Genomic DNA, 13,586 nt, shown 5'->3' with positions numbered 1-13,586 from the left:
AGAGTGTGTTAAGGTGCTGAGTGCTATGGACAAAAGCAAGCAGAGCTGCTAAGAGGGCTTGGGAGAGCAGGGCTCAGGGTTCAGGTCACAGTTCTCTCAGGTGCTCAATGAGATGGGGAGACGTGAGAGAAGTCTTGAAAAGGTAAGGAAGTTCACCAATGTGGAATCAAGAGGAAGAGTACACTGGGAAGAGGGACCAGCTAGAGCAAAACTAGGCTGGGAATGTGCCTGGTGTCCTCAACGCACAATATGCAGGCCACAGTGGCCAGGCAGGGAGCCACAGGGAGACCGGAAGAAAGGTCAGCACTGAGAAGGACCAGTTCAGACAGAGCCCTGGGGGCCACTGGTGGGTTGCTGCCCTCAGGAAAATAAGGAAATATGGCAGGGGAAGCAGAAGAGTGCTCCAAAGAATCGTTCTGACTACTGACTGTTGCCCTGTGGATTGGTTCCTTATGGTAACATGGAGGACGTGTGAAGATGAACGCCATCATCCTAGCAAGGCATATGAGAGAGTCACCCGAGTGAGAAGTAGAACCAGCTTCATGGATCGCCTATGGTTGTGAAAAGAAAGGCATCAATGACAATCTAGGGAATTTTTGTCTGGGCGACTGGAAGCCTGGAGTTGCCGGCAGCGTATGGAGCAGGTTTGGGTGGGGTGGGCTTGTCAAGAGTTCCAAAAGTTCAGACTGGGACATGTTCAGTTAGAGATTTCTGTTTGATGTTCAAGTGCTTATGGGGCCATAAATCTACCTTCATATGAAGATTTGTTTTACATATTAGCTCCACACTCAAATGTTTTAATAAGCTAATGCCTCTGGAGGCACCCAAGGTCTTAAACTGATGGTTGAAGATGGGAGAATTCTTCGCATCCTCTGAGGTTTGTGAGGAGGCTTCATGGAGCTGAGAGTTCAATAATAAAAGAGATGCCAGGGTCAGAACAGACAAAGCTAACAAAATGAAATGCCACAGCTTATGCATCAATGCCCGGACCTAGGTTCTGAAATCAGTCTACGAATGCTGGCTGGGGAAGGTCTGGCTTAGAAAGAATTCACGACAAACATAAAGGCCCCGCACGTTCTTAATGATAAGGTTCACAGGAAGTGCTGGCATGGCAGAATCCCTCAAACAAGCCAAAAACAAAGGAGCCGGAAATGCTCGTCCCGAATTCTGAGAAATCTGAATCTGCTAGAAAGAGCAAGAATTCAGAAGGCAGAGGGTGAAGGAATGTTTGCAGGCAAAAGGCTTGTGGGCAGAATGCAGGCATATTTGGGGAAGTTAAAGCAGGGAGGCTGAGGGCACAGGTGAGGTGGGTCTACTCAGACTGGCCAGAGGTCAAGTTTCTCTCTCCTCCTCCATCCTCACTGCCTAGGCAGTGTTGTGCTGGGAATGAGACCCCATGACCTTCAGCAATCTGCCTACTCCAGAGCCCTCCCTGGCTCAAGCCCCTGCATTAGCTGCAATAGACCCCTGCCTTTAAAATAATTCTCCTACAGTCAGAGACTGTGAGCAACAGTAACCATTTACACACACTGTCTTTACTGTATTGCCAGTTCCTGTGACTCTTTACCCTTCCTGTGTCTGAATTTCCCGTCATGCTATAGTGAACCAGCATCCTCCCAGCAGGACACCCAATACCAGGACACAAGATAAACAACTGTAAGCTATGCCCTCAGGGACGTTAGCCTCTCCTTATGTGTTAGGGACCCTTTCTTGGGTGTGGCAGTCCTTTTGTGGCTCCTTTTCGAACATTTCCACCAAATCTTTCACCTGTTATTTGGAAATCAGAATTTGAAAGGGGTACTGTGATGTGTTTCAGAAAGGTCTGGACAAAGCCATGCCCCTGCACTCCTAGAATGGTGACTGTGGGTGATTCACTCAACCCGGCCTTGTGTCAGGTGGGGTTGTGGATGAAGTGGGATGGTATATGTCAAGTTCTTAGCTCCCTTCACAAACTCAGTACTGAAAAAATGCTGCTTATGATTTTAATTATACTGCCCACATGTGTTTAGATTTTGGCTGTGGATTTATGAGAATAAACAGAATTAGTTTCAAAGTGCTCATTCTTATAACTGCGTGAAATGTAATTTCAGAGTTGTGTGCACACACATAGACACATGCATTTTATCAGGATTCTACATAAATATGCACACAATGTTATCAGTTTCAAAACCCACCCTGAAATATACACAATGCATGTCTGATCCGAACCTAATAGAATCCACTTGAAGAGACAGATGATCAGTGACAAATCATGCATTCCAGAATCTTATCGAGGTCATCATCTCTTGTGATTAAGTAAGTGCAGGTTTCTAGACTTAAAGAAAAATCTGTATTTTTTATTTTTCCACTCTAGCTGGTACAGAAAGACAAAGTATTTGCATTGATTTTCTTTTTTTCTTCTTTGCCCCGTGGAAAATGTGAAACTGGAAGTTTTCCAGAAGTGTTCAAGTTCTGCCTTAGGTTGTACTCTGTTTTGTATCTCAGTAATGTGACACTCAGTTCTTGTGCTGCTAGGGGAAGAGCAGAGAGGCTAAGCCATGGGGCTGCTGAGAGACCAGTCTGAGACTTGTCAACACCAGCTGCAGCCCATGTCCTGGGCCACCGTTCTTTCCATATCTACTCTCAGTCTCCCTCATTTCTTCAAAAAGGCTATGATAACTTTCATCAAAAGGTCCAAGTAAATTTTAAAAAATTGAAATAATCAACTCCTCACAGTAACATGAGAACCCAAGTCCAGACTCTATACCCAACAGAAGTGCAGCCCTGGGCAGCGCTGCACTGAGGCGGAAGCAGAAACAGGGAGAAAGGCTGCTCAAGATCCAGTTCTTCTATGTGAAGTATAATCTTTTGCACTAACAATTATTATGTCAGTTCTTCTCACATGGCTTCAGTGGGAAAGAGCCTTCTACAATAATAATCAGCTACATGAGCTGGTCTTTCTGCAGCATTTACTAGGGCTGGTGCTTCTCTAAGGGCTCACGTCGCAGCCCACAGGGTCTTCACGATGGTGCTCTGAGGTTGGCTCTGCTTCATGAATGAGCAAAGGGAAGCAGAGAGTACATGCGATTTTCCCAAGTTATCCAGCCAGCAAGAGGAGGGTCCCTAACTTGTGTGCTTTCAGCTTGAAAACAGCTCTTAGCAGTTTACACATATTTATTATTGAATTTTTATGAAATTCAAGTGACAGTCACCCCATACTGAGGACACAAACCCCTAAATGTCAGCAAATGCAGGATTTGGCTTTATAGGCTACATAGGCGCCCTTTTGCTAATAGTGATCTGTGTATACCGATTTTGGCAATGTGATTATATCAACAGGACAAAGAACAACGTCTTGTCTTCCCTGTGCCACGTCTATCCTATACTTCTGTGAAATTCGAAGATTTGGGGGACCACTGGGGAGAGCACATATGGAAAGCACTGATAAGGGGTATTTTTTTGTGTTCTGTCCAAGAAAAATGACGAATGGCCACTGAGTCAGTAAGGGGACAAAGCCAAGCTGGAGCAGATATGGGCCAGGCCAGTGGGTGACTGCTCACCCAGGCTCCGAGGATGCCTCATGTGGCAGGCCTGTCACAGAGAGATGGACACTCCACTGTTGACCCAGAGGAGGGCTTGGTGAACCCAGTAATGTGGGGTTGCCATGTGCAAGGGGTGGAAGAGGCCGGCAAGTGGAGCTTGGAGAGAAGGAAATGTCACTGACAGCCTTGGCTGGACATACATGGGTGGGCATGACTGGTAGAGGGTCCCATCTGAGTGTGGTGGGCTGTCTGCTATAGCCACAGGAGACAAATTCTCTCTCTCTCTCTCTCTCTCTCTCTCTCTCACACACTCACACACACACACAGAACTGTGACCAAGTCCCTCTAAAATGCCTGGGGAATCAACAAACACTTGAGAAGACTGTGGCCTTTCTCAACAAGCTTCATTAGTCTGCAAGAACCACACCTCCATTTACAAATGATATCACCACCACTGGTGAAGAGAAGAAATTGCTTTCTAAGTCCATGCCTGTTTAGTGTCTCAATACACTTCTTTAGAATTTAAAATAAAATAAATTTTATTTATAAGGGGGAGACAGAGATGATAGAAACAGAGAGAAAGAGAAATTAAGAGGGAAGAAGGACGAGAGTGTTTTGAAAGTAGATGGATCCTGCAATCAGACACAGAAGCAGATGTGAAGATTATTTTCAGTGAGGGTCTGGGGTGGGATGTCTTCATTTTGATGAGAAACATAATTACTGCCGTGTTTTCAGACCTATACAAACTAGATTACCCAAGCCACACCCCTTATCTTAAACTTTTGAGGAAAACATGTTCGGTTTTTCAGAATTTTTTTGGATTTTTGAAAGGTAATGTAGTATTTATATTCCCAGTGGGGCTGGGGAAGTATCCCCTAATCAAACATTTTGGTTCTGGGAAAAACCATATGGACATTATCAATACCTGAAATATATAAAGATAATTTAAAATTCCATTTCAATTCAGGTTTAGATTTTGCCTCCAATGAGTTCAGGTTGTGTTAGTTTTTGTTTAATTTAATTAATTAATTAATTAATTAATTAATTAATACCAACACATGAGTCATAAGTTTGGTTTTCAGAGATTTTTGGATTTGGGGATTATAAAGAATCAATTGAGAATCTATACTAAAGTGCTTTTAATTTATAATGATTCACTCATGATAACACTAAGAATGTGTTATCACATCTAATTTACTGACTGGGAAAGCAAGATACAGAGTATTTAACTCTCTCCTGACACACGAGTAACTTTCTATTTTCATAACTGAAAAATAAACATACTGCTTGACCATCTAGTTTCAAGCGAGTTTATTTGCTTCATTCAGCAAACAACCAAGTTTCAACTTGACTGATACCCAACTCCACTCCTAAATGCTAAGACAACCAGAGAGAATTTCAAAGAACAGGTTAACAATCCCTTCCTCTAAATTCCTTGAGGCCTACTAGGCTTTATTGCATTGCATCATCAAGGAGACTTTATTTGATAAGACAGAAAAGCGATGCTAATTAAAGACTTCTGAAGTAGGGGGTTTCATCCTTACATGGGAATTTACCAAATGTTAATCCGCCCTAAGTCTAATGGGAGGGATGGAAGAGGGACATAGACAAGAAGCTGCACAGAGAGGATGGGGAAGGGAGATGATATCAACATGTTCAGCACTTGGCGTTTCATTTAAAGAACAAAGATGTGAGAATATTTGAGGATCATGGTATTTGCTTTTTGCCCTGATAAGTGGGAAAATGGACACAATCAAACTGGAATTCCAAGGACCAGAAACAAACTCTAAAAAGAGTGTAATTGTCTGGGTATGCTGAGAAAAGGTGTATTTTCATCTGTTTTCCCCAAATCGTGACTGTGCAGACAGTATCCTTAAAGTTTATATGCCAGAACAGAGTATAAATTTCTAAATTATATGCCTGGCCATCACACCTCCCAAATGGACAATAGCTTTCAGTAGCGGAGGCTAAGTACTTGGACTCTGGAGACAGACCACTAGGTTTTGAATCATTGTGCCCCCATTCCCATCCTGCATGGCCTTGGGTAAGTTATTGATCCTCTAGGTCTCAGTGTCATCATCCATAAAACAGGGACCATATGAGTATCTATCTCAGAGTTATTAAAAGACTTAAATGAGATAATCTAAGTAATTATTAAATATAAAGCCTAGCATTCATTAAATGTCAGTAAAACACTCAATGCAGCCTTAGAGGTAGTTTCTTGTTGATTTTTATGTGCATGTGCCTATGTGTGTGCATATTTATTTATGTGTGTGACTGCACCGTCAAAATTTTAATGATGCTACTATTGTCAAAAAATTTGAAGAAGAAAGAAGATTTAAGAAGTTGATTTTAGCAAATAATTTTCTTGCTGAAGTAGAGGCAGTAAAATTTATCTGTGATGCAAATTTATTTACTATATAGAATCATTTCAAAACTACTCATACAAATAATTGAGAATTAAACAGATTAGAGTTCAAATATAACCTGTTCGCAATGCTGGTTAGTTAACCAAATACCCAAAGCTCTCAGTTACCCCATCTGCAACATGGGAAGATCAAGTACAACCTTCCATAATTATCATGAGTTGATAAAGAGAAAAATCTGCAGGAAGTGCTCAGTGAATAACAGCTATTATTAGTTTCAGAAGTATCACCATAGCAACCATAAAACCAACAACAAAAACAATAGATGTCACCATATAATACATCTCAACCCCTTAAAGGTAAGGTAGAAATCTGAATTTTTTAGGTATATTTAGATAGTAAAATCTTCATACAAAAGCTACTTACTAAAATTATAGACTGGGTAGATCACAGTGTCATTTTAACCTTCATCCCCTCAAAATATTTTTTTGGGAAACATATATAAAACAGAAATTATATGAAAATATGTTACAGGCTTTCTTTGCAGGCCTCCTGAAATACACTTATTTTATTAATGGTCTTTTATATGGGTAACTATTGGACCCAGCTAGTTGGAAAATCAACTTAGTAAGCTGAAGCAGTCACTCAGCAGGGGCAGGGCAGTGTCCGCTCTCCAGGTTTCCTGACAGTTGTGTTCTGACACCAGGGCTGACACTCCCTTCAGGCAGCTGGGGAGCAGCCTGGTGTTTGGAGCCGACTGGAGGAAACAGGCTTCATGAAGCTGACTGTTTATTTGTGTGCAGCTCCCAATGTCTCCTTCTTTGATTCAACAGTTCCTACCCTCTACTCATGGGTCAAATATCTCACCCTCTCCCCTTGAGTCAGGGACCAGGGATGGGCCTGAGGCCTAAGCAGGGTTGCCAAGATGGCCTCTTTGAAAGAGAAAAGTTTTGCTTCTTCTCTAGTGTTCCTAACTTGTGGAATGTTAGGGCTGTGTGTGTCACATCCTTCTCCTCATTAAAATACACATGCAAAGTAAAACAGATGTGTATGTGTGTGTGTGCGCGCGTGCATGGCGGGGGGTCGGGGGGGAGGCAGCACTTGAGTTCCTGGATCTAGTTATCCCCTGGCAAACACTACTTCTGTCTCCTCCAGTTATGAGACCCTATCAATCCTCTCCCTCTTTTCTTTTTTTTTTTTTTATTTTCTTTTTTCTCTTCTTTTCTTTTCTTTTTCTCTTAATGTGCTAGAGTTGGGTACCTGACACTGACAATCAGAGTTCTGATAAACAGAACATTTGAAGCCACATGTACCTGAGTTTGAAGTCTGGCTTTCTCATTTACTAAATTTACCAGCTAAATATCATTGAATAAGTTATACATCTGTGCTTCAGATTTATTATAAGTGCAATTCAGGATACCCATAACTTAGACTAACTAAATAGGCAGAGCATGGTGCCTGTTTCTTATTTTCTTTTGTTTCTTATTTCTCTTCTCTCCTCTTCTGGGTACACATCATTCAAGAATGGAAGGAAGTACTAGGAAAGCCACTGACCCTGCCGCCTCCCTGCTGACTTTCACAAGTAACATTTACGTGCCCATTTATAGAGATTAACCAGTCCTTCCTATATTTTCAATACTATAACCTTCAACTAGGACAAGGCAAGCTCTTGTAGTTTCAAAATTTTTATTATGTTACTGGACAAAGAAATGACCCAGAATTTCTTTTAATGGTAGAGATAACAAATCTAGAATGTCCTTAGTTTTGCTTAACCAGTTTTAAATAAACACACACACACACACACACACACACACACGTTAATTTTCTGCTTTTCCTTCCATTTTCTTTAAAAATTCTCCTGACACAAGGATGCAAATGCAGTGGTTGCTGTTTTATAGGCAACACTGCTGCAGAATTAATACAGGGTTAAGAGTCAGCAGGACCTGGATTCATACCTGGTTCCCGGCTGACTCTCCATCCACAATCCAGGTCTATTGATGCAGATGTGGTCCTGCAACCTCTGCATAGTTACAGGTGAGGATTGAACGACACAAGGGACATAAGTATTCAGACAGGATTGAGGATATGGTAAGTGCTCCATGAGTTATAAGTTGTATGTATTACAATTGTGATTATCATTTTTAATAATAAGAGAGTCCGTTAGAAATAGATTATAATACCTTTTGTCTCTCACCTTTGTCTTGGGAGAACCTTCAAGCTTTGCTTGCCTAAAATGTGCGGCCAAGTAAGTCTTGTATTGTATCACAAAATCATGAAGAATCATCCTTGAATAATATCTAAGTTTACCCTTACCTTATTATTATTTTAATTATGTGAGACTTTCTCAGGTGAATAATAAAGCCTTAGCAAAAAAAAAAAAAAAAAAAAATGAACTTTCACTGAGAGTTCATTGCTGCCGTGTACTGTGACAGGTGTACTCCCGGGCAGCAATCACAAGTTCAAATACTTAGTGAGTCAGAGTTTCCTTTCACTAACACATAAGGTTAGAAACAGGTCACAGCTCTGAGTCAAACGATTGCTAGCTTTCAGTTTATAATTCAAAACCTGACCTTTGCTGAACATGTTATTATGCAGCACCAAAATCATTTCCATCATTAATCAATATGAAGGAAATTAGGAATAACTTCTTTGGATAACTGTTGGAGCCCAACAGTTCTGGGGCTAAACCCATAAAAGCTGTTTAAAGGAAGTTGAAGATAAGCAATTAATGACTCTTTCTAACTTTCATTAAAGCTCAAGTGCCACAAACATAAACTATTTTTATTCCCCAGATATAGTGAGTATTTTGTACCAAAAAAAAAATTGAAATAGAACTTGAAAAACAAACAGCCAGGAAAAGAAAAAGTCAATCACAGGAAGAACCACGAATAAAAAAAGAAACCTTTAGAGATGAGCTTTTTTTGTTGTTGTTCCTGTCTGACTTTGTGCAGAGTGCACCATCTAGTGGGAATTCTCAAGAAGGGCAACCTTATTGCCACCGCTCAAAATGTTGAGAGACTAGAGACTGTATTTCTTATTGCTGTTTTAACAATCTGTACAGGAAGATTCTTATGTAAGATGTTATAAATATCGCTTTCATGCAGTTGCACTATAGGAGCTAATGTCTGTATCTGTATCGTTTATGTCCTATGGTTGAGCTGGAGTGCTACTGGCGTGTTCCAGACATTGTCTCAATTTTACAAACAGGAAAGTATTTTAAGGTACATTTAGCACTGAAATAAGCCTCCATAAATTTTCATGTGATACTTTAAAAACTTTTAGTTCCAAAAACAGAGTCAAAGTTACAAAGCAATATTGCAGCTTTAATTACAAAAGCATTAGTTACAACAATGTTTTCTTCTCTTTGGAGTTCTAATCACATAAGAACATGTGATAAATATTGAGTGTTTTCAGTTCAGTCACTGTTATAAATATATACAAACATAATACATGTTTATGTAATGTTTCATGTAGGTAATGAGTTGTTTATAATAAAGACAAAAGATGTATTTGAAGGAAGCAAGCTTAAAATTTTTCATATTGTTTAAGGCTCAACATACATCATCAAAATTTCATGACAAGCTGTACTGTGGAATGAGTATTGAATGAGCAAAGGGAAATTCAGATGGTAATGTAGTAGCTGATTTGTTCTATTCAATTGATATGGCAACATATTTTTAAAAGAAAATCAGATAAGTATATGTGATAATAATTGCATAATTAATGGTGTTCATATATATACACACACATATGTAGGTATTTAGGCATACGTATGTATGTGTGTGTGTGTATGTAGATATATACAAATATATCTACATACACACACACATACATACATACGTATGCCTAAATATATATGTATATATTTATGTATATACACATATTAAATATATATGTATATGTATAAATATATATGTGCATACATATATATGTATATGTGTGTATATATATACATATGTGTGTGTGTATATATATATATTGGTACTCATAGGTAAAGGATAGCTGTATATATATATACATCCTTTACCTATGAGCACCAATTCTAGTAAGACTCAGAAAAATCATCAATTTGTGAAAGGCTGGAAAACTAGCAAGTTCAGATTTATATTACCGATTATAAACATGCAATTTCTAAAATTATGTTTATACATTAATATACATAATATTCAGTGATTAATATGCATAATCACTGAACAAAAGATTAGACCTCTCAAACGCCTCAAACCTTAGCAGCACTGCAAAGTAAGATCCACCAATATTGTAACTGTAAGAAGACTCACATAACACAAATCACAAAAATATTATGATATATATTATAAATTGTAAAACAGCTTGTTTTATTATTAAAGAATATTTTGTCTATGGAATTTTCATTGTAAAAATGTTCCAATTGATACTTTTATGAATCTGGAGTGGCGGAGTATATTTTTATTGAGGAATGTTGTTTTGTGCCCATTAGACATTTATAACACATTTTAATAAAATAACTTCTTTGTTCCAAGGAATTGAATTATTCATTATTTTGCTGAGTTCTTTCCTGTTAGAGTTTCTCACAAAGCAACCCCTGACTGTTTGACTTTCTAAATAGCTTAAGTGATTCCAAACTCTCTTTTGCAAAGAGAAATGAATGTTAGAACTGGAGCTCAGTAAAGAAATGCTTGTTTTCTCCCACACTCACACACTTCAAAAGACTGGTACAAACCACAGACCAAGAATTTAAATTGTTTCTTTGAATGGTAGATTGCCTTTTTTCTTCAATGGCTCTATGTCCATATTGCCAAGTGCACACGTGCGCACGCGCACAAACGTACAGACACACCCTGTAAACCAACGATCTGTTGTAAGTGTTGAGTTTTGCTTGTAAGAAAGATTAGGGGCCCAGAAATGCAAGTCTTTTCTTTCTCACAGCTGATCGCTAAACACCTAACAAATGGGTCCCAATCTGATGCTTTTCCTCCTAGGGATAGGTCCTATTAGAGATGTTCAAGGTAGAAATGTAAAACGTTTATTCCAGGTAATGTATTTTTCTTCTTCAATGTTGCCATTGTATAATATATTCACTTTGGTATAAGCCTCTTTGTGATCTGGGTTTGATTTCTTCTTTTATCAAATGAGGGGATTAAATAAAAACATTTCTAATGCCCTGGGAGCTCAGAATTTCTTTCTTTCCTTCTTTCCTTCTTTCCTTCTTTCCTTCTTTCTTTCTTTCCTTCCTTCCTCCCTCCCTCCCTCTCTCTCCCTCCCTCCCTCTTTCTCCCTCCCTCCCTTCTTCCCTCCCTCCCTCTCTCTCTTTCTCTCTCTCTCTCTCTCTCTTTTTGTCACTAAAGTCTGGGATACCATGCTTCAATATTAGTGTTTTCTTTTTCTTCTGAATTTCTGTTGTTTTGGGAGATTCTATACCCCAAAATAGTCTTTCACTTTAAATAAAACACAGTTTTGATAAGACCTTCTTAACTTCTTGACTACGTCTCTTCTATTTAAAACACAAACTATATATACATTGCTTGATGTAATATTTTTTAAAAAATTGAACGAGAAGGGTTAATAATGTAATGGTAAATTAGGAGACAACTAATTCATTTCCTACCGCTGGCCCTATGCCCCACCATCATTCAACCTTACAGCAACAGCCACAACAGAGGTTGTCCAATCACGATCGCTTCACCAACCAGTTCTAGTTCAGGCGCATTTAAACCCCAACGCCCTGAAAAACCCCACGTCACTCCAGCTTGCACTTGAGGCCTCCACTTCTTTGTCTAATCAGCCTCTCCACCTTCAACAACTCTCAAAACCATCACAATTGGTCCTCAGGCCACGCTCCTCCTCCCCAAGCATGCTTTAGTTTTTCTTACAGAAGTTCTCATAAAATTATGAAAACTCACACCATTCTTCTTAAGCCCAGTAACAAATGTTCAATAAACTATAAATCAGGTGATAACAGAGATCTTAACCTCTTTCAGAGTCTAGCTCCTCTGTGCCCCACCACAGATTCATTAGTGAGTTTGGATCAGCACCCCTGGTCCAGTTCCCTCTTTCTCGCTTCTCCCACCCATTTCTCTTCTGAATGATGTTTCCTCTCCTGATTGTTTTGTTCTCATCCTGATTCAAATCTGGGCCAATCCCTCTGGGGAGACATCCTGGATCAAGCAGTGGCGGAAATGTACATATTGCAAAGCCATTCCTCAGCTCCCTATCTTTATGACCCCTCACCTCCATCACCATCCTATGACCAATGTACCCTCATTTTAACAAATGCTTTCTGACTGCAGTGCAGAAAATTGGCCCCCCAGTTTATGTGTGTGGTTTGTCTTAAGCTATTATGTAACCTCATTTGCCTGGAATGAATAATCAGTGCCCAAGTAATATTTCCCATTATTTCAAAAGACTACCAAAGATTAGGAATGCATAACTAATGTTATATCCAAAATACCCAAAAGGGATATAAAGGTTACAGATGTGCAAATCTGTTTTTCTGATCTGAGAACTAGGAAAGTAGAAACATAAGTTAATACACATTCACAAAACTTTACCTCAACATCCAATAAATAGTTATAACCCCATTATACAGATGGTTCTAACCTAATAGGATCTAATTATTTTATTTTAGTCACATTTCTTCTCTGAAAAGCAAGAAAAATTTAAGACTGCTCAAATACAATCACAATTTGAAGGCAGAACTACTAGGTAGAAAATGCATAGTCACTTACCGGTGTGCACATAAATTATTAAGGTGAAGGCCATATCTTTCTTCAGCAGATAACCCATCCATCAACAAGTAGAAAATGAGAAAATTGCTCTGGCCAAGAGGTTGTGAAACAAGTCTGGATTTCTCTAGCATATATGTATAAATTCTGGCTGGTTAAGAAAAGAAAAGTGATTCTGTTAAATGGCATTATTAGTTTCATTTCCATAAATTTACACATATTAATTAATTGCAAGGATACTATTGTAGTTTCTTTTCCAACACAGACCTTTTCTAAACAAAATTAATAGTCTTCATTTTTCAGAGCAATTTTTTTTTCGGGTCCAGAACAATTAAGCAGAAAGTACTGAGCGTTCCAATAGACCCTCTCTCCCCTCCCAACACACAATTTCCCCTATTATTAACATCTTGCATTAGTGTGCTATAATTGTTAACATGGATAAACCAATACCAACACATTATTATTAACTAAAGTTTATAATTCACATTGGTGGTCACTCTTTGTGTATACAGTTCTATGGGTTTTCAGAAATTCACGTATACACCACTATAGTACCATACAGAATAGTTTCACTACCCTAAACATCTCCTGTGCCCCACCTATTCATTCCTCACTCTCACTCTCCCCTAATTTCTGGCAACTACTGATCTTTTTACTATCTCCATAGTTATACCTTTTCCAAAATGTCACATAATTGGAATCATACAGTATATATTCTTTTCAGATTGACTTCTTCCACTTGACAATATTTGGTGTTGTCAGTGTTTCAGATTTTAGCAAGTGTGCAGTGGTATTTCATTGTTTTATTTAGAATTTCCTAGATGACATATAATATGGAACATCTTTTCATATGCTTATTTTCCATTTGTATATCTTTGGTGAGGTGTCTGTTCAGATATTTTGTGCATATTTTAACTTGGGTTGTATGTTTTCTTACTGTTGAGTATTAAGAGTTCCTTGTATATTTTAGATAACAGTCTTTTATTAGATATGTC

At 38.8% G+C, this 13,586-nt stretch overlaps 1 protein-coding gene across 4 annotated transcripts in view; it reads right to left on the bottom strand.

Moving 5' to 3' along the window:
* MYO16 (myosin XVI) overlaps positions 1-13,586 on the bottom strand; it is a 542,975-nt gene that overhangs the window by 238,989 nt on the left and 290,400 nt on the right. For all 4 annotated transcript variants that reach the window (XM_074329517.1, XM_074329516.1, XM_019731063.2 and 1 more), the window contains one exon: positions 12,595-12,742. In XM_074329517.1, coding sequence (XP_074185618.1) covers positions 12,595-12,742 — 148 coding nt within the window. The remainder of the gene's footprint in view (positions 1-12,594; positions 12,743-13,586) is intronic.

This window comes from Rhinolophus sinicus, linkage group LG04 (assembly GCF_036562045.2).
Source record: "Rhinolophus sinicus isolate RSC01 linkage group LG04, ASM3656204v1, whole genome shotgun sequence".
NCBI lineage: Eukaryota > Metazoa > Chordata > Mammalia > Chiroptera > Rhinolophidae > Rhinolophus > Rhinolophus sinicus.
Note: the sequence above shows the minus strand (reverse complement) of the source record. Positions and strands in the feature narration are given on the sequence as shown.